Source organism: Empidonax traillii, unplaced genomic scaffold, assembly GCF_003031625.1.
Source record: "Empidonax traillii isolate 1590-97213 ecotype Southwest subspecies unplaced genomic scaffold, ASM303162v1 scaffold1115:size468604, whole genome shotgun sequence".
Classification (NCBI taxonomy): Eukaryota; Metazoa; Chordata; class Aves; order Passeriformes; family Tyrannidae; genus Empidonax; species Empidonax traillii.
This window is the reverse complement of record NW_020956308.1, coordinates 10911-29331: the sequence shown is the minus strand read 5'-3', so window position 1 is coordinate 29331 and position 18421 is coordinate 10911. Positions and strand designations below refer to the sequence as shown.

General features: G+C 37.8%; 1 protein-coding gene across 1 annotated transcript in view; it reads right to left on the bottom strand.

Moving 5' to 3' along the window:
* LOC114068709 (glutamate receptor ionotropic, delta-1) overlaps window positions 1-18141 on the bottom strand; it is a 248750-nt gene extending 230609 nt beyond the window's left edge. The window contains exons 1-2 of the mRNA XM_027905054.1: window positions 18018-18141; window positions 9310-9515 (exon numbers count right to left, since the gene is read on the bottom strand). Coding sequence (XP_027760855.1) covers window positions 9310-9515; window positions 18018-18141 — 330 coding nt within the window. The remainder of the gene's footprint in view (window positions 1-9309; window positions 9516-18017) is intronic.
* Between the last annotated feature and the right edge of the window lie 280 nt (window positions 18142-18421).

Here is an 18421-nt window from a genome sequence, read left to right as displayed (position 1 = left end):
GCACAAAATCTCACAGATTCCTTAGACATAATCTTTCTAATAAACAGTTCTTTTTACCCATATGTAATGCTAAAATTCCTTTCCCAGCTCTGATGATATTACATATTGATTACTTCCAAGTTCATCTTTCTGACCTTAAGAATTGCAAGCTCCCCTCATATCTCACTAAAACTTCTGCTACAAAGAGGATCTCTAACCCCTTGCTTTGATCATTTCACCCATCTCTTCACATTGCTTCAACAGCTCCCTTGTTACCTGTCACATCAAAGATATGCTAACTATCTTCACTTTCAATACTGTATACTTTTTATTCCAATCTTTCAGGTTACCTCTAATTCATCATGAAGATTGTGGCCTCGGTTTCAACTCCTTTCATGTATTCTAGTTTATAAAAACATTTCCACAAGTATCTTAAAATTCGTTGTTTTTTTTTTTTTATTTTCAAAATGCTGGCTTCTAAGATCTGGGAATGATGACACTATTACTGTGTCACAGAACAACATTCATCATAAATCCCTTTTACCCCCCAGATACCTCTATCTGTCACCTCCTGAATGCTGCAAATCCGTTGGGGACACAAATACAGCACCCGGTAAAACAACATCCCAAATCATAACAAGGCACTCCAGTACAGCAAGCACACTAGTTATAATAGCACCAGTAGTAGGAAAAATAATTATTAGCACAGGACTATGCTCTCTTTTCCAAAACAGCTCTTAAACCCTTGCTAATTTTACAGTATTTGCCATCCTCCAAGGTACAAAGGTAAATGAACTGACACGTTGTGCTTTATGCTGACGACACAGCGCTCTATTCCTTTGACACAGAACACTCTTTGCCTGAGGAAAAGACAATCTCCTTGCACAGTTCCCACACTGTCTCAAGTTATAAGCTGAACTGAATCAGATCTAACTGCTTTTCCTTGATGAACAAGGTTCACAAATATTTCTTCCTTTGCATTTCTAGAGAGCTCCCTTGACCCTTTATTTTCGATTTTTTTAGGAACTCTAAACTTTCAACTGTGAAGAAACAGGCATAAAATTCAGAGTTGTCTCCTACACACAGGGCAGCGCTGCATCAACTCTAACCCTCGCACCTACACTGCGTGCTGCCTCCCAGACACAATACAACTTGAAGAGGAACAGAACAACAGTCCTAGGACACCTTGATTGGGATTTATCTTCTCAAACCAAGGTAAATCTCACTCGAGCTTTTATCTCATACACAGACAGCACTATCCTGTGTGCTACGAGTAATTAGTGAAGGCTTACGTAATTTTTCAAATTAGTTTGAAACTAAAAATAAGTCTTGGGTAAATATAATTTTATTTCACCTACTGGAAGTGATTAAAAACCTTCTGTGAAAAGGAGCTGCTTTTTGAAGCAGGTGCAAATTATTATCAGCAATAATTACTCATCCCTTCCCAGGATAATGGCCTTCTTCTATAACCTCTGGAACAATTAATGAAATGAATCAGTGGTGTTCTCAGTGCAGCACAGCAGGTCTAGAAGTGGGAGAGATGGTTGTTCAGAGTCCTGTACTCCAAGACAATTCCTGTGCTTAGAGACATGGAAAAAAATCAACCTGTAGCTATGGTGTGTACACACTGGCGTTGTAGGTTCAAAAGTTTAATACAGAATAATTACAGTATGTATTTTTATAACCCTCAAAGTCAGCTTCTCTAGAACAGCCAGCTGAACAATTCACTAAATTTATGTGAAAAAGTAAAACTAGAAGGTGGGAAATAGCTTTTATAAGGCCATTACTTTTTTTCTGATTTTTGTAAGGCAACCACCTTTTCTCATGTACCTCTACTGCTTCTGCCAGTGCCTTACAATAGGCAAACACTGGTATAGTGATGAAATGCAAATGCAGGAGCATATTTAAAATTAATCATCCATAATTAATTGGTAATTTCTCCTTTCTGGTAAATTATACCTAAATTGCAGAAAATTATCCTTGCTGAGAATGATAAAGTCATCTACAGATTTGCAGCATTTCAGAGAAACATTTTGCATATTATGTATTATAATGACCACAGATATGTCAGAGTATTCAATCTCACTTTTCACTACCTTAAAAATCATATGCATATGTATTTTTATCTTTAAATTGCACATTAATCAAGGAGTCGGCCAAGTTACTTGAAGTAAAATGATTTGGAAAACAAAGCAATGAAGAAGCAGGTGGAGGTGGGGTTAGTTTTTGGTAGCCTTGTTTTATTGAGTGCCCACTAGACTTCTCCTGTCTCAGCTCTTGCAAAAACCAGCACGGAGTAAGACAGTACTAAAGAAATGCATTGCCTGTGCCCCAATACAACATTTGTGTGTTTCCAAGTCATTAATAGCTCCTGTTCCTTCAAAAAAAAAACCCCTGCCAAACCAAAAATGCAGCCTCTCCTGACAGCAAGAATCCCTCCCCATCTTAAGGTTAAATCTCTTCAGAGATCTGGATTAACAAATTAAAAAAAAAAAAAAAATTAGCTAAAAATTTGGTTAGTTAAAAAAAAATAATGAAGCTTACGAGACAAAAGTTAATTTCAATAATTTTGTCCAGCCAGATATTTGGCACAGTTTCCTTTAGACCTGACATCCTTACGTGTGGACAGCAGGAAAATTTTGAAATGAATTGTGTCTTAGCAACTGAACACCTGCAATAAAACAAGGGCCCAAAAGTACACTGAAGATTAAGCATTTGGAGCAAGAGGAAAGCCTGGTTCCTGTACATACAGAATTAATGACATTTAAAAATACATGATCCCCTATGCATATGTGCCCAGTCATCAGATTCAGAATAAGAGCTGGCAAATCTGGTTCCTTCAGACCAGACATATCATTACTGACATCGAGAGACTTAGCAGGACTGCTAGGAAAGCAGGTTCTGGGCTCATAAGGACTTTGAGTATCTCTTGCCATTTTTCTCAACTGACCCATGAAGCCTCACAAAACCCCCATCAGTTATTGTTAGAGATGCACAAAATTGGATGAGAGCCTCATGTTTCCCATCATTTCAACATTCAGGTTCAACATCTCATGTAACACCCTAGTAGAGTAAAAAAAAAAAGATTTAAAATTGTCACTTAAATATACCAGTAGTAGCAAAAGGAATACCATTTAAATGAAACTATGTAAGTAATTCATAAAGTCACTTCAACATTTCACCCCCTCCCCTTCACAGTGTCTACAAATCAGTGCAATTCATTGTTCCAAACATATTCACACAAGGATCCAATAGATCGGGATCCCTGTGAAAATAATCCCACCCCTTGGACTAATCACAGTGAAACAAATGTAGCAGGGTTTGTGTTTCGGGGTTTTTTTTTTTGGTCCAGTGGAAAGAAACTTGCTTCAAGGCCAATTTATCCCAAAAAGGGAGGGCTTTGTTTTCACTTCAGTTTTAGCAGTTCAATGAGGTTTGCTTGGGTTTTAATTACAATTATTATTCTCTTTAAGCACAAAGAGTCTCAACATATTGAAAATGTCAACAATAGCAGACAAGATTTTAGCTCTAAGGAAGAAATAGAATACCACAGGAGGGTTTAGGAGAAATAAGGCGGGCATAATTTAACTTGAACCACTGAAAGAAGAATGTGTTATTTCTACAGTTCTGTTACCAGCACTCACAAATCACTACCAGCTCTTTCAACATAGAAATTGCCTTCTAAAAACAGAAGAGGCATAATATTTTTTCCCAAAATTATTCACCAATATTTCAAGATGTTTATATGCTGCATATAAAACAGAGATATGGACTAATATGCTGAATGTTTGCAACATAAAAAAAAATAAATGAGAGAGACATGTATGTCAATATGAAATTCTAAGTGCCAGAAAATTAATATTGAACTTTTTTCCTGTTAAATTTTGAAAACTGAAGGTCCCTACTTTCTGAGAAAAGCCATTTCATACAATTGCTTGTGGGTGCAAACTGCTCAAGATGCCATAAATAATTCATTCAGCTCCAGTCAAGTAATAACATGTCACCAGCTGCAGAAGGGAAAAAGAGAAGTCTAGAGCACAGTTCACTAACAAGTGCCAACTGAGAGTGCTCTGGGAGTAAGGTATTCAGCATCCTCAATGACCAGGAATGAAGGAAGGCCAGAAATCACTGTGAAACGATCCCAAAAGCCCAAACCAAAAGCAGGATATCTCTATTTTCAAGAATCAGGCAGGACACTTAGTATGAACTAGGGTGAAAGAGAAACAGAGAGCAGTCTTTGCTCTCCATCAGGAACATAGGGATTGCTGTATAAACAGGGCAGCGATAAATTACAGCTGTTTAAAACCTTTAGAGTTATTCTGGAAGAATTTAGTTTCAGCTGAAATTGGAATTGCAGTGATTCACATAGCTCTGCTGCATTGATACAGCGGGTTTGTATTAATTTTTAAAGCAATTAAATTGCTCTCTTTTATTACCTTTTTTTTCCCCCCCCACTTATTTACTATCCTGGGCATGCAAAGAGTTCTGCTTTCAGCTGGTTTGCTTCAGGGACATGCATATATACAAGGAACCTTACTGCAGTAAGCTTACTAGCTTAGAGGCAAGGAAGGCTCACATGTAACTACAGCATTTTCAAATATCCACCTCAACAGAAACATTTTTCACTTCAGTGAAGATGCCAAAAATACAAGTAATGCTGAGTTAAAGGTTTTGTAAAGCCAATAATGCCTTCTCCTTACAAGTCAATAATTACATGCAACTGGGTTACAGCCTCTGTTTTACTGGTTTTAAAAAGTAAAGGTTATATATAAATAATGAAAAGAAGAAAGATTAAAGTAAAGCAGTTGATATCACCTATGGTTATAAAGAAGAATCTCATTAAAATCAAATCATTAAAATCCCAAAACAAACCATATGACTTCTGTGAAGAATTAAAAATACAAACCACAGGTACCACACACCTGCCACAGGAAACTTGAAAAGCACTAAATTATAAGACCTTTTCCTCCTCTTCAGATATGTTGTGTCTAAAAAGTACAAAGCCTAAACTTATTCACACAACAAGTGTTTCGAGGTAAGTCTTCAGAAGAACCCCTGGATCATCTAGAACATCCTTCAAAACAATTCAGGAAAGCCTGCTAACCTAATTTACAGGAGTGTTTTTATCCAGTGACCTCTTGAACACCCTGAGGAATGACGCCTCACTGAACCCTCTTGCCAAGCACTCCCATTGCCCAACTGACCTCCCTGCTAGAAAGCATTCCCTGTTTAGCTTCGGGTCATTACTTCCTGTTGGACAACCCATGATCCCCTGAAATAATTCCTCCTTCTCCTCTCGTGTTCCTTCTTGGGTATTTGTCAGTTGTATTCCCTTAGGCAGGCTGTATATAGTGTGCTCCTGAGACCTCTCTTCACAGGTCCTGCTCTCCCACCCTTTTATCATTTTTGTCAGCTCTTTGAACTTTTTTTTTCCATTTATTCATTTCACTGTGCAGCCCTTAATGATAAAAGCAACCCATACAAATACACCTTTACTTGCAACCAAAAAATCCTATCGATTGGTAGGTGAAAGAGAGAGGTGAAACCTGGGTGCCACAAGGAGGGAGCCTTTTGAATCTAAGATTCGTGTGTCTGGGCCAAAAAACCTAACAGAATAGCTAAAAGTGACAAATCTCCCCATTTCTGAACTGTTGGTTTTTCTTCTTTTCTTTCTATATATTGCCTTTGCAAGAGGATCGCATGGTCTTCAAACTGCAAAACTGTCTTTGCTGGTACATGTACATCTGTACCAACTGAGACAAATCTACCCAGGATCTTTGCAGGTGCTGAATGGAGCATTTTTCTCAACTGATTAAGGAGGAACACTCTTTACGTTAGGTTTGCTTCAGTCCCAAAGTGACCTTTTGTGGAGGACAAACGAAAGAAGCAAGAGGAATACAAGAAATGGCACGCGATATATGAAAAATACTAAAAGGACTCTTACCTAATAACACGGACGTTTGCAGGCAGTTTAGGCCTGATTCGTAGATGAATGGAGTGTTCTGTAGTCGTTTGACTAATGTTTATAATGTTTACTGTTAGTGCATGCTTTTTAATGTTTGTACCCCAGTTATATTTGTTATATTATATTTGAACATGTCCGTCCCCTCATGAATTTTCTCCTCCCTAACTGGTCAAGGTTTCCCTCTCCCTCATTGGCCAGGATTTGCCGCAGTGTGGGCGGTCCCACCATTTCCCTCCTTCCATGTTATTGGCTCCTAGTTAATTTATGCATGTTGCTGAATCCCCATTGGTTGTCTAGTCCCATGCTCCTCCCAGTTTCCAGATCCTTTCACCCCGAACCCTATATAAGGGTTAGCTCTCCCCTCAGTCAGGGACAGCACCCTTGACTCTGTACCCTCATGTGTCCGTGTGTTAATAAACACCTACAACAGAGCAAGAACCCCTCGTGCTGTCGTCGCCTCTCCTTTCACCGGGCTGCGGCAACCTTTTAATGCAAAATCTAGGTTTTTAACAATTTGTGAATGCGTTTACCTTACTTTTTTTCTGAATAACGGCTGATTCCATGTTTATACCTATATCATTGAAAAGATATTTTTCCTTTCTTCCTCTATTCTTACAGTCAAAGCAGTTTTTTTAGTAAAACAATAAACCTTGAAAACTTATGAAATGCCAGTGACTCCTGCTATGGTAACTTTGACACATGACAGAACCAGGCACTGAAATTTAAGAGAGTTAAATGAAAACTAAAGAAATAATCCTAAAATTGAGTTCTTCTAGGATTCAAAGCTCCTTCACGTATGACACGGCAGAATCCCCTAACTTTATGCATCCAAAGTCAGATGAGATTTCTCTGGCCCACCCAAGAAATGATAAGTGAGGTTCAAAAATGGATCCATATCTTTTAGCAGGAAAAATATATCACTTGCAATATCAAACCAGGCAAAATAAATCTTGTGTCCGCTTCCAATGGCTGATGTCTATGACTTGTACTAAGAAAAATTTGTTAAAACTGTTCCTATCAGGGTTCATAGTCCAAACCACTGTTCTTATTTTTATTCTGCGTACCACGGGAGGGTCTGTGTGCAACACTTCTTTTTTTAATGAAGAAACGCTAATAGTCAATACACCTTAAAAAATGTAGTTGCAGATTTTCGGACATTTTTCTTCTACTACAAAATACCAACTCAGCAACACTGAGAAACTTAATAAGGAACATCTTTTTCACGTGAAATTTTCCATTTCCACAAGTTTGTGGAAACAAAGCATTAAATCTCATTTCATCTCTTTGTTTTCTGGCTTTTATTTCTAACTTGAGTTAAAGAAAAAAAAAATATGTGCAAAATATAAAAACAATATCTTTGCATTTTTTTCTAATGCTACTACTTTGATTTTTTTCTGCAGACCTAATTTTTTCCCCAAAACTGAAGAGAGAAATTGTTTTAGAATCTCAAGTTTCAAGGTGCAGAGCCACACTGGCAACAATACTACTAGTATAGAGCTATATGTTATTTTATCTATAGCATGAAATAGTTTCTGCCAAAATAGGCAAACCCTTCAGAGGCAGCTACTGCCACACACAGTGAATTATGCATTTCTGTAAATTACATACAAATGTATATATCATTTAAGCTGAGAGTTGTTTTTCTAGAATCTCTGAAAATGTGTTGCAGATAATTAGTTCCACTTATTGACTGAGCTATTGAAGAATTGCAGTTATTTGCTAACTCTACAAAATGTAAGCCCAGCCTCTGCCAGAGAAAGATTCTCCCCTACACCGTGCACCTCACATCTCAAGCCTTTTGAGAGTTCCTGTCTAAGATTTAAATTTTCTTTTATAAAGCTTTTCTGAATCAATCAAGGTTCAATATAGGAAGATTGCCAAATAAATTACTTTTCATTTCTGCCCACTGTTAAATTCCTGCAGGGACCTGGAAATATATCAGGGTCATTAGTCTTAATGCCTATAATACACAGTGCTTTAAGGTAAAGTGAGTAGTAAAGCCATTTAATACACGAGCCTCTACACTCCAGACACCTCAGGGTCCTGACAGTGCACTCATCTAACTCTTAACAAATAATTCTGGAGCCCTGAGCCCTGAAGGGGGACACACTTTCCACCAAGCTTGAATCTGCATAAAACATGCATGTTGATTTCTTGTAAGCACCTGCTTTGGATACTTGCTTAGGACTCACTGGAAAGCTATCCTATGCGTATTTCTGCTGGAGGTCTGCTACAAAGCAAGTAAAACAACTGACTGAGCTGTGTGGAGCTTACTGCACTTTGAGGGCATCTGCTCCCTCATTCTTCTACTGGAAATCCCTGTGTATGCACAAACAGTAGTAGAATTTATCCCTGTGCTTAGTCTTTTCCAAACTACCTATTTGCCTCATTTAGTTCTGATAAAATTTACCTTATTAATTTAAAAATCACTGATGAACATAAAATGTGAGTAATTTACTAATGCTGCTATGGTTAAGAAAACTTAATGAGCTAATTTGAGTTGATTTTTTTTTTAAATTTAGTATGCTTTGATACAGCTAAACTGATAATTGGAAACAGGTCTCACTCACATTTAAATTTCTTGGTTCAGTCTTATCGCTGCTTAGTTATTAAAAAAAATAAATTTAAAAACCCTACTTCATTGCCAAAATCTTAGCTAATGAATACACTAACTTATACTGAGGCTTCAACTCTCATTTCCAATTCTGACATATAAAGTACTGTAAAATAATTCATTATTTAATATAAGAAATCTGGATAAAACTAATTAATGCCAAAAAATTAGCCCACAGCACAACACTAATTAAAGTTTGCCCAACAGCTACCTCCCTGTCCTAATTAGCCTCATTGATTTCAAGAAACCACTAAGAAAAAAAAGACAAACATATAATTCCCACCTCATATTTGATAAAAAACTCCTTGATTCAACTTTCAAACATCAATAAAGTGCCCTTTTAACATGAATTTGGGCTTCTCCACAACAAAGGCATCTCTCTAGGCACATGATGTTTCATTTCCAGTGGACTATTGCGGATTTTCTGGTCACTTGTCAACAGCGGTTGAAATCCAGGACAAAATTATTGATACAGAAGACAACCAGATTAAAAAATAATTACTCCAGAGAGCTGTGTGTTATACTGAAAGTGCCCATCTGGCCCATGCTGCCCCATTTGCATCAACCACAAAGTATGAATTCCATGGAGCAGGTGATCTTTCAATTCTCTGGCACCAGAGTCACAATCCCATCCGACGTTTAACAAACAGCACCGTCAAAATGGCAAAACGTGGCAAGGTATCACATAATAAGTCAAAATAAGTACTAGTACACGTTTCTGAAACATTGATGATAAAAACTGTGCACTGACCTCATTAATAAAAGTCTGGGCTCCCCGTGGGCTCAGCAGTAAGATAGCCCTCCGCAACGTGTCCCGATAGCGGTTCAGCTCTTCTGTTTTCATGGTAGTAAAAAGGTTGGAAAATACTCTGCTGATGTTCCTGTCCACTTTTTGTAATGATACATCAAGTCCCAGTCTCGAGGCCTGATCGAGAAATCCCTGCAGCCCACGTATATCTGTAACACAGGAGGAGGGAGGGGAAAAAAAAAAAAAAAAAAGAGAGAAAAGAAAAAAACCACTGCATCAACCTTCACCAGTTAGGTAAGCATCACTAATTAGGTGACAAGCATTATTAATTAGGTGGTAAAGACTTTTTTGCTTTTTTTCCTGCAGTGCTATCAGCCAGAAGAGTATTCCACACAGCCACCTTCCATGTCTCCCTTTCAGAGTCAGTGCCAACAGGGAAACTCCATCCATTACCTTTCCCCAGACATCTGTGAATGACTCTTAGCAAGACCCAGTCACGAATTTGGGTGGCTGTGCAAACCTCCCCAGAAGCTCAAGGCCACAAGGGTTAACACAGCACAAACAAAAAGACAGTCCCACCCCAACAACATAAGAGTTCAAATGCACAAAACCAGTAGTAGATAAATACTCATCCCTAAAACTTCTCTTATTCTACCACAGCCTCGCATGGTTGTTTTTTTCAAGAAAAAATTACTACATCCAGATCATACTCAGCCCTCCTTTCGACTTCCCTGTTTTTTTCCTGTCCTAGAAATAACCTACCTAACCAGAGGTTTACCAATGACCTGCAAGCCCATGAAATAGCACACAAAGCCCCTGTCTATTAGAAGAGAAATCACTCAAACAAGCCCATTCAGAGTTTCTTTGAGCTCTATGCCTCAACTTCAGGACTGAAAAAATATATTTCCTTAACCATGTTCTAGGGCATGGACATAGAGTAACACATTTCATAATATGTTCACTCTGAAAGCTGCTTGTTCACACTGTGCTCTTTTTTCTCGATTCTCAGCATTTTTCTGTAATAAATGTCTGAGGTTTTATTTTGTTGAGAAATTTAGAACAAGGTCAAAGTTCATATTGCACCAGGCTGTTCTCAAAATTAACAGTGACTACTTGATCACAGCTGTACCATGTTATTACGAGCCCTTAATTTTATGAGAAACATGTAAAATTTGTCTTGAAAAAGAAAGTAATGAAGCCTCTTTTTTTGCATTCATTTCTCACACTTTCATCATTAAACTTCATCTCCTGGGTGAAGCTGAATGGCTTAAGTTAGAGCACATTTATTGATCCAATAATAAAAATCACTCTTCAGAAAACTTTACTATAACTCTAAAAATCTCTGTAAACCACATCATAACACCTGGTGGTTTGCTTTTTTTTTTTTAGTCAGAGGAATAATCGTCTTCTGATACTGTTCAGAGAGCTGAACCCCATTCCAACTGAATCAGCAGCACTCCTTGCTGCCCCCCCACCCCCACTGGGCTTTTCAGCCATCACCAATCTGGGTGTTTCATGGCCATAGAATACACCTTTTGTATCTCCTTGGAAAATGCCTTATGAAACCTGATGTAAGTAATATCTTCTGAGGATACATCAGGTAAAGAATTTAGCTCATGAAAAAGTGCAATATGCTAGGGCCAATTAGAAAATATCAGATCCAAAGGAAAAGCAGTGGAATTCTGTCCAAACATGGGAATGCTTGTTAAGGTGATTAATTCAGCTTCAGAAATCAGCTGAACTGCAGAGACACATCAGAAATAATAGAAACTAAGCTAGGATTGTGCCAACCACAGCAGACTCTCTACTGCCTTTTTAACTCTGGTTTAGTTGGCACGATCATCCCCTCAGCCAACCCCTCCCATCAGGAAGGGTGAACTCATGAGGGTTTTGCTGGTCTTTTGCTGCTCGATTCAGCCAGCTGAGTCTATAGCAGCTTTATCACACTGTCAAATACATGCTAGACTTGCTTATTGTCCAAAACCCCGAGTAAGTGAGGAAATCAAGGGGTTTATTGCTGTGCAGGCATTTCTGGAAAGCATCAGAAGACTTTAGCACTCATATAACTGTTAAATATTGCAGGTGTGCTGCAAAAATGACAGTGACAAACAACTATCATTTACAGGTTAAAGTATTTCACTAAACTTGTCAAAGTAAGTTTGGATTTTATTAATTTAAATTCAGTAAATTATCATTCATTACTATGCACACTTTATGGATATGTGCTATACAAAACACAAAGATTTTTCTTTTAATGATATTTAGTCCTCCAAAATTACTGCAGTGCTTGATAAGCAAATATAAAAGTAAGTAAGAAAACTCCCTTTCTTATGATTTGGTAAAAACTTGTCTTTTTGTGTCACCCTCTAAAGTTATCACTGCACAAACAAAAGCTGTTTTCAAAAGATTAACTGTGCTGATATTGCTCTAGGTTGGTTTTCTCTTTGCCTTATGTTTTCAGCTGACCTGCTGAACTACCGGTTAGAAATATTCTTGTAGACTGGTGCAAAATACTTGATGCACGTGCTAAGACTATTTGGACTGGGAAGGACATTTTATATTCTTTAACAACCCTTTCCCCCAAGGAAAATAAGCTATTTCCCAGTTTGAAAAATGAAAAAGATCCTGACTTTTTCCAGCTTGAGAAATCAAAATCTAAGATGGAAGAGACTGTCCAAGCTCAACTGCACAAGCACAATCTGTGAGTTTTTCACAGATATAAAGAATGTGAATTTATTCAGTGTTGGCAATTAAAGAGAGCTGTGTGATGATATCTTCCTGAATGCTGACATGCCTGCTCCTACATGACACTGAGGCACTGAGGAAAAGGAGTAGGTTTGGTGGGAGTTCAGAGGTGGAAGTGGGAACTGAAGTGTTTTAAGAGGTGGCTAACAATTTTAGGTGCCTGCATAATGGGATTTTTCTTTTTTCACAATTATTTGCAATAATTACCAAGAAGGCAATCATTTCTTAAATGTATCAGTAAACAAATACAGAAACACATGCCCATATGCAGGAGCATCTGTTTAAAAGACGTAATAAATTAGGCTCAGTTTTATTTTATCTGACATATCACACAAGGAATTGAGTGCCCTCATTTTTTTCTCCATTTAGTAGATCACAAGTCCATAACACATTAAAGAAAAACTGAGCTTTTTTTCCTGAAACAGAAATATTCACAGATACAGTTGTGAATTTCTTTCCATTTCTCATAATCTAGGACAGCTCACCCTTCATTTCCTTCGACACTAAAAAGAGTTTTATAAAATTCACACAGAATTTCATAAAAATAAAGGCTTCTATAAATGCTTCTGTCTGTTAAAATACAATTATTTCCTGTCTCTTGTAGGCTTTACGGTGACTTTTTATTACGAAGTTCAGATTCCAACATTAGAGTTATCCTGGACCATTACTAATGCAGTAATTCCTTGTGCCCCTTTATTTCATGTTTTCTAGGAAAAGTATAGCAATTCAAACTTTCACTTCTGCCTAGAACATCTGAAAAAGGACAGAACAGTTTACAATCTTCAGCTATCTACCCTCAGTTTCACAATTACTTCCTCTTGCTCAGGCTGTAGCCTACACTCAACATTAAAATCACATGGTCATATTTTAATTATCTAACTGCCCACCTGAGTTATGCATGCTCAACATGCAGAGCTTCAGAGGCAATATTTGAAAATTTCCCTTTAGAGAACATGAGTTTCTTTAAGAAGATAAAACACATACACTTCAGGAGGGAAACTGTACTGCAGAAAATGCACTCAGGTGAGCATCTCTTATAGAAGTGCTACATAAAACCATATGATAATTGGATATGTTTACAATACTCTAATGTCAACCACAACCATGTGGAATCAGCAGGCTGGAATTAGAACCAACTCACTAGAGCTTCATAAGAAAAGCAAATTTCTTATGAACTTTGGGCCTCTTCTGTTACATCTGAATGGAGAGAGAATTTCTGTGGCCCAGAGCTTCTTCCTAATGCTGACACACATACCATATGTCCGGGTCTGACAACAGAAGAACAGGACAATTTTAGGAATAACTATTACAAGGAGGGAAGGAAAGTCTTGATGCACTGCTAAGATATGAATTCTGTCACTGTGACTACAAAACTAATGCTTGCCATAAATAAAGGGCTTTACTGTGCTATAAGGAATAATGGGATGTATAATTTCCTGCCGGAGGTTAGCTCGGTTACTGCACTGGCTGATTGGATCACAGACATAAAAGAATGAAACTAAACATGGCATTAGCTACCTGCAAAGCTCATTATCACCTGCAAAGTAATTAATTTTTATTATATTATTTATAATCTTGCTTATGCAAAACACTCGAAGTCTACCATAGCATTCACCTTTCATAAATTTACAAGATCTGATTCTTGGCCTTTACAAATCAGGTTTAAGATATTATTTTTGTAAGAAACAGCTGTGTGGTTGGGCACAGCTGGCCTTTTAGGACGGCTCATTGCAGAAAGGAATTTCCAGGAGGTAAAGAGCACTATATTGTCTTTTCAATACCAGTTCCTAACCCCACTTGACAGAAATAGAGGCAGCACATGGCCAGGAAACATTTGACTTTGGGCAGAAAACAGCTGGAAGCAAACTGAAATACCAAGTTGGAGCTGAAAGCAAGGCTAAAGAAGCACCAGGATATAATTTCACACCCTGTCATTCTTATCCAAGTAAATTCTGGGAGGACTAAGCATCGCCACCAAGTTCTGTCTTCAAATATCCTACGCCAATCCTTTCACTGGTATGTTTGTAAGAGGGAAAAGTAAATAAGTGTGAAAAACAATGAGATCAGGCGATGGTGAGGTTTTGAGTTCTCATTTGCAGGTTGTAGGCTGTACACTTCACACTTTTTTCTTCCCATGTCAGTTTTATTTGAGCATTATTTTGACAATATTTAAAATAGTGTCAAGGAGACTTGGATAGTTTCATTGTTCTAGTATTTGTACACTTACAAAAATACATTTACCTTTTCCAAAATTTTGGGAGGGCTATTCAAGGCATTGTTCCTCATACTTAAAAGCTCCAAGAGAAGAAAAAAAATTACTATTTCTTATCTTTCATACAAAGATCCTCTGCTTTACTGTAGTTTTGTCTCTCTTGACTTCAAATTGTACCAAATACTTCCCACTTATTATTTCATTTCTTGAGACAGAATAAAATACTCACTCCAGGATTAACTGATTTGGAAGATAACCCATAAGCACTATGAAACAGGTTTCCTAAACCACTTCAGTTTCATGGATTTCATTCTTTTTATCTTACACTGGCTGTTCTCCCTAATTTTCGCAACTGAAAATTGTTTGTATTAGAAATAAGGGATAATATGACTGGTGTTAGAAACAGAGATACATATCCTGATGATTAGACTCCTGCTGCACTGTCAGCTTTCTGAATAAATTATTTTGAATACCATCTTTTTGTCCTTGCTGAAGATAATAACCTACTTGAGGGATTTGAATATTTTCTAGTATTTTAGAAAACTGAAAGTGGACATACTTCAGAAATCGCTCTTATTCTTCAGTTAATAAATAACAAAACTCTCTTTCTTCAAACGATAGAAAGAAGATCGCTATTTATGCTTCTGAAAGGGAATTATTTTGTCCAAATCATCTAAAAGAATTAGACTTTGAGCAAGTGCTGAAACTTCCAATCTAAAATACAAGATGATTTTAACTGTTCAAATAGACTGATTAGTCCAGAAAATATAACAACAAAGCTACAAAAGATATGACTGTATTAATTTTAGAATATAAATGCTGATTTGATCCCAGTGCAAATGTGAAATTATATTAGTGCAGCATATTTTCTACTTTTTCTCTCTGCTCTTACAACCTCCCCCCAAACATGTAACTTCTCACTTCGCCTAAATAATTTCCCTGTATGTCTCTGCCTGCTGTATTCCCATAATCAGTGCTGAGATAATTTTTTCTACAAACATTGGAACTCAAAATTTCAAACAATGCCTGATTTAGTCACCTCATTTCTTATTAAGTTCTAGTTCAAAAATTTTCTGCTAAGAAAAAAAGTTTACCTTTTTTTCATGGTTTTAGATACACCAGAGCTCACAGTAACACTCTGCAATTATACTGCATTTTCTTTTCCTTTTTTTATAAAGAAATTAAGTCAATAGCTAGGCAGTAATTATTACAGCAAGTAGATATAATATCAGGTACAATAAATCCATTAATTAAACTGGATATTTTTTATTATTCAGTTTAGATAAGAACAGCTGAATTACTTGTGACCAGACAAGAAATTCTGCTGAGCACCATAGCCTGTCTCTGACAAACCAGGAGCAAATCACGGATGTTTCCCTATAATATCCTCCTGATAACTCAGTTTGCAGTTCAGGGAATTGCTCAGGCAGGTGTGGTTCCTATGTATTTCTGTGCACTAAGGGTCTATGTACCCCTCCATGGCTTTCTCCTGCATAGAACAGCAGCAGTTTCCCTTTATGCCCTTGTAAACAAGGAACATCCAAATTAGTTCACAATCAGCATAACAACCTGGGAATTTTCAGGATCCCCTTGGACTTTCCCATTTCCCAGTTTTACCTTTCTCTCCTCGACAGTTCTACTAATATGGATCAAACACAAAGCACCTGCACTGCCTGACCAACCAGACCTAGAAGCTGCGTAGTTCCCTTCTCAAAGAAACAACAGAAATGCCAGAAATCAGGCATTTCTGCCAAGAAAAAAGCAGGCTATCAGAAATTTAATCTTTGAAAAATGCACAGAATACTGATTCACCACTTAAATCTAGATTACAGCCTGACACTTGACCACCCCTCCATGGAAACTGAAAGCATTACCGCGTGTGTTTTGGTGCAAGTGTCAGGATTAACCAGATGCAAAGGTCTACTCTGAACTCCTTGTGATAATGAAGGTTTAAGCTTGTATAATGGCTGCAGAAATTATTTACTGGGCAGTTTTACCACCCACATTGATATTATTTTCATGCTTTCAAATATAAAAAGTACTTTGAAAAGAGTCAAATCACAGGTTTTCGTTATTTTCACTCCTAAACAGATGGGAAAGGTACAGAATGCACCATAAAGCCAGATGTGTTGCATGCACAAACAGATGTTTTCAGACCCGACTGATCATAAAAGGCAGATACACTATTAACAATATTTAAAAGTTGCTCTGCACAACTGATGTTTCATACCTGAAACAGCTGATCCAGTCTGAAGGTAACTGGAGCTTCCCAGAAGCACAAAATCCTTTTAAAGGCTACAACAGCCCTTTCACATTTAGCATGAAAGGTCAACTACAGGTCCCTCCTGCTGGATGTTAACACTCAGCATTCAAAAACACAAGGAAAACCACCTGAGGAAATTCATTACTGCTGGAAAGAAACGTGGGCATATGCTACAATTGATGTAGAAAGGGAATTCACTGAAGAACCAGCACTTCCATTCCAATCATCCATTCAATTCTTCCAACTGCAATAATTGCCAACTGTTTGCCCAATGGTAAACCATTGAAACGAGCTGTGATAGCTTCTCATCTCACTACTGCTGTTTATACACTAAAAGACTTTTAAAGACACTACACAGTGGAACTGCTGAATCTTCTTATGAGACTAAAAATAGCTGTATTGACAGAAAATATACTTTTCCTGATGTACAGACTTCTTTCGCCTAAACTAATTCTAATTGTGGCATTAAATTACTGAGTTTAATATTTGCTATGACTGAGTACCAGAACATCTAAACATCCATCCACCAGTACCTTAGGGAAACATATCTTTTTTTCTCTTGGAGGGCTGAGATGCACATTCCTGAAGCCATAATATTTTACATAAATATGTGAATTAATAGTGCCCATTTAAGATGTTGTGACTGTCAGCCTATCTGCTTCACACAAATGTAGCTGTTAAGCACATGATCCTGCATGGTAACTTTGGTTACTGTACTTGGACACTTGAAGAACACCCTTCCTAAATAAAACCATTAGCACCAAACTAGGGACGAGCAAATGCAAGTAAAAACATCCTGAAACAAACCAAATGTGCAAAGAGCATGCCTTTAACAGAGAGGCAAATGTTATTTCTTCTCATTCAGAGAAAATCAGGAATCACCTGAGAATTTGAGAGAGGTTCATTCTCTGCATGTATAGCTAAGTGTCCAGCAAAGAGAGGGTAGCATGTCCCTTTGGATTTAACGCATTGCAGAGTAAGTCTCCTTCTTGTTTAATTGAGCTTTAAATACTGCACATTCCCTTCTCAAGAGAGACGGCATTAAAATTACTGCAGATAAAGAAATTAAATTTCCCCTTAAGGAAAGGCTACTGTCAGGAAGACCTGATTCTTTTACATGTGTGACAGTAATTATTGCTTGCATTCATACAACATTCTTTCAGTTAAGGGTCTCAGCATACTTTATAAACACATGTACAGTATAAAAAAGTATACTCTATAAATACACACTACAGAAGCTAGAAGTTCTTACACCTACTTAACTACATGTCAGCAAATAATTCAACTCTATTGAAGAAACTTTCTCTCATTTTTGTAGGTTCAAGAAAAAGTCAGTTGCTCTGGGCATACAAACAGCAGAAAGGCTGCCAGAGCTGCCAGTTCTAATGTTGGCACCCTCCAGGGATGGAGTCTTCACTGAGGAAACAGAAATTCTTCTCTGAGGTTACTATTTCTCAACCAGTCCCAGATTTTTCGCAACCAAGTCCTTACTTGTTATTAATTTTGTACTGTCTCCAGTCTTCTGCTCTGTGACATTGGCAGATGCCACAGTTTCACTCCAGTGCTCACTTTTCAGGGCATTCAGAGCAAGGTGGCAAAGGGGCACTGAGTCCATGCCTCGCCCTGAGCCTGATGGCCACCAGCACAGTGCTCTCTGTCCGAGGCAGCACCTGGCTGCAGTTATGACTAAGGCTCTGTGTCACCACACCACATGCACCATATGGACACCCACTCACGTGGAGCGTGAGCTTCACAGAGCTCACCTGCCCTGGCAAGCCCATCCTGAACTACTCAGCCAACACTTGCTCACCTGCTGCCAAGGCAAGGACAACACAGTGACCATTTTTAGCTCGGAACCGAGGAAGAAGGACCCTTTGGCCAATCTTTATTTTATT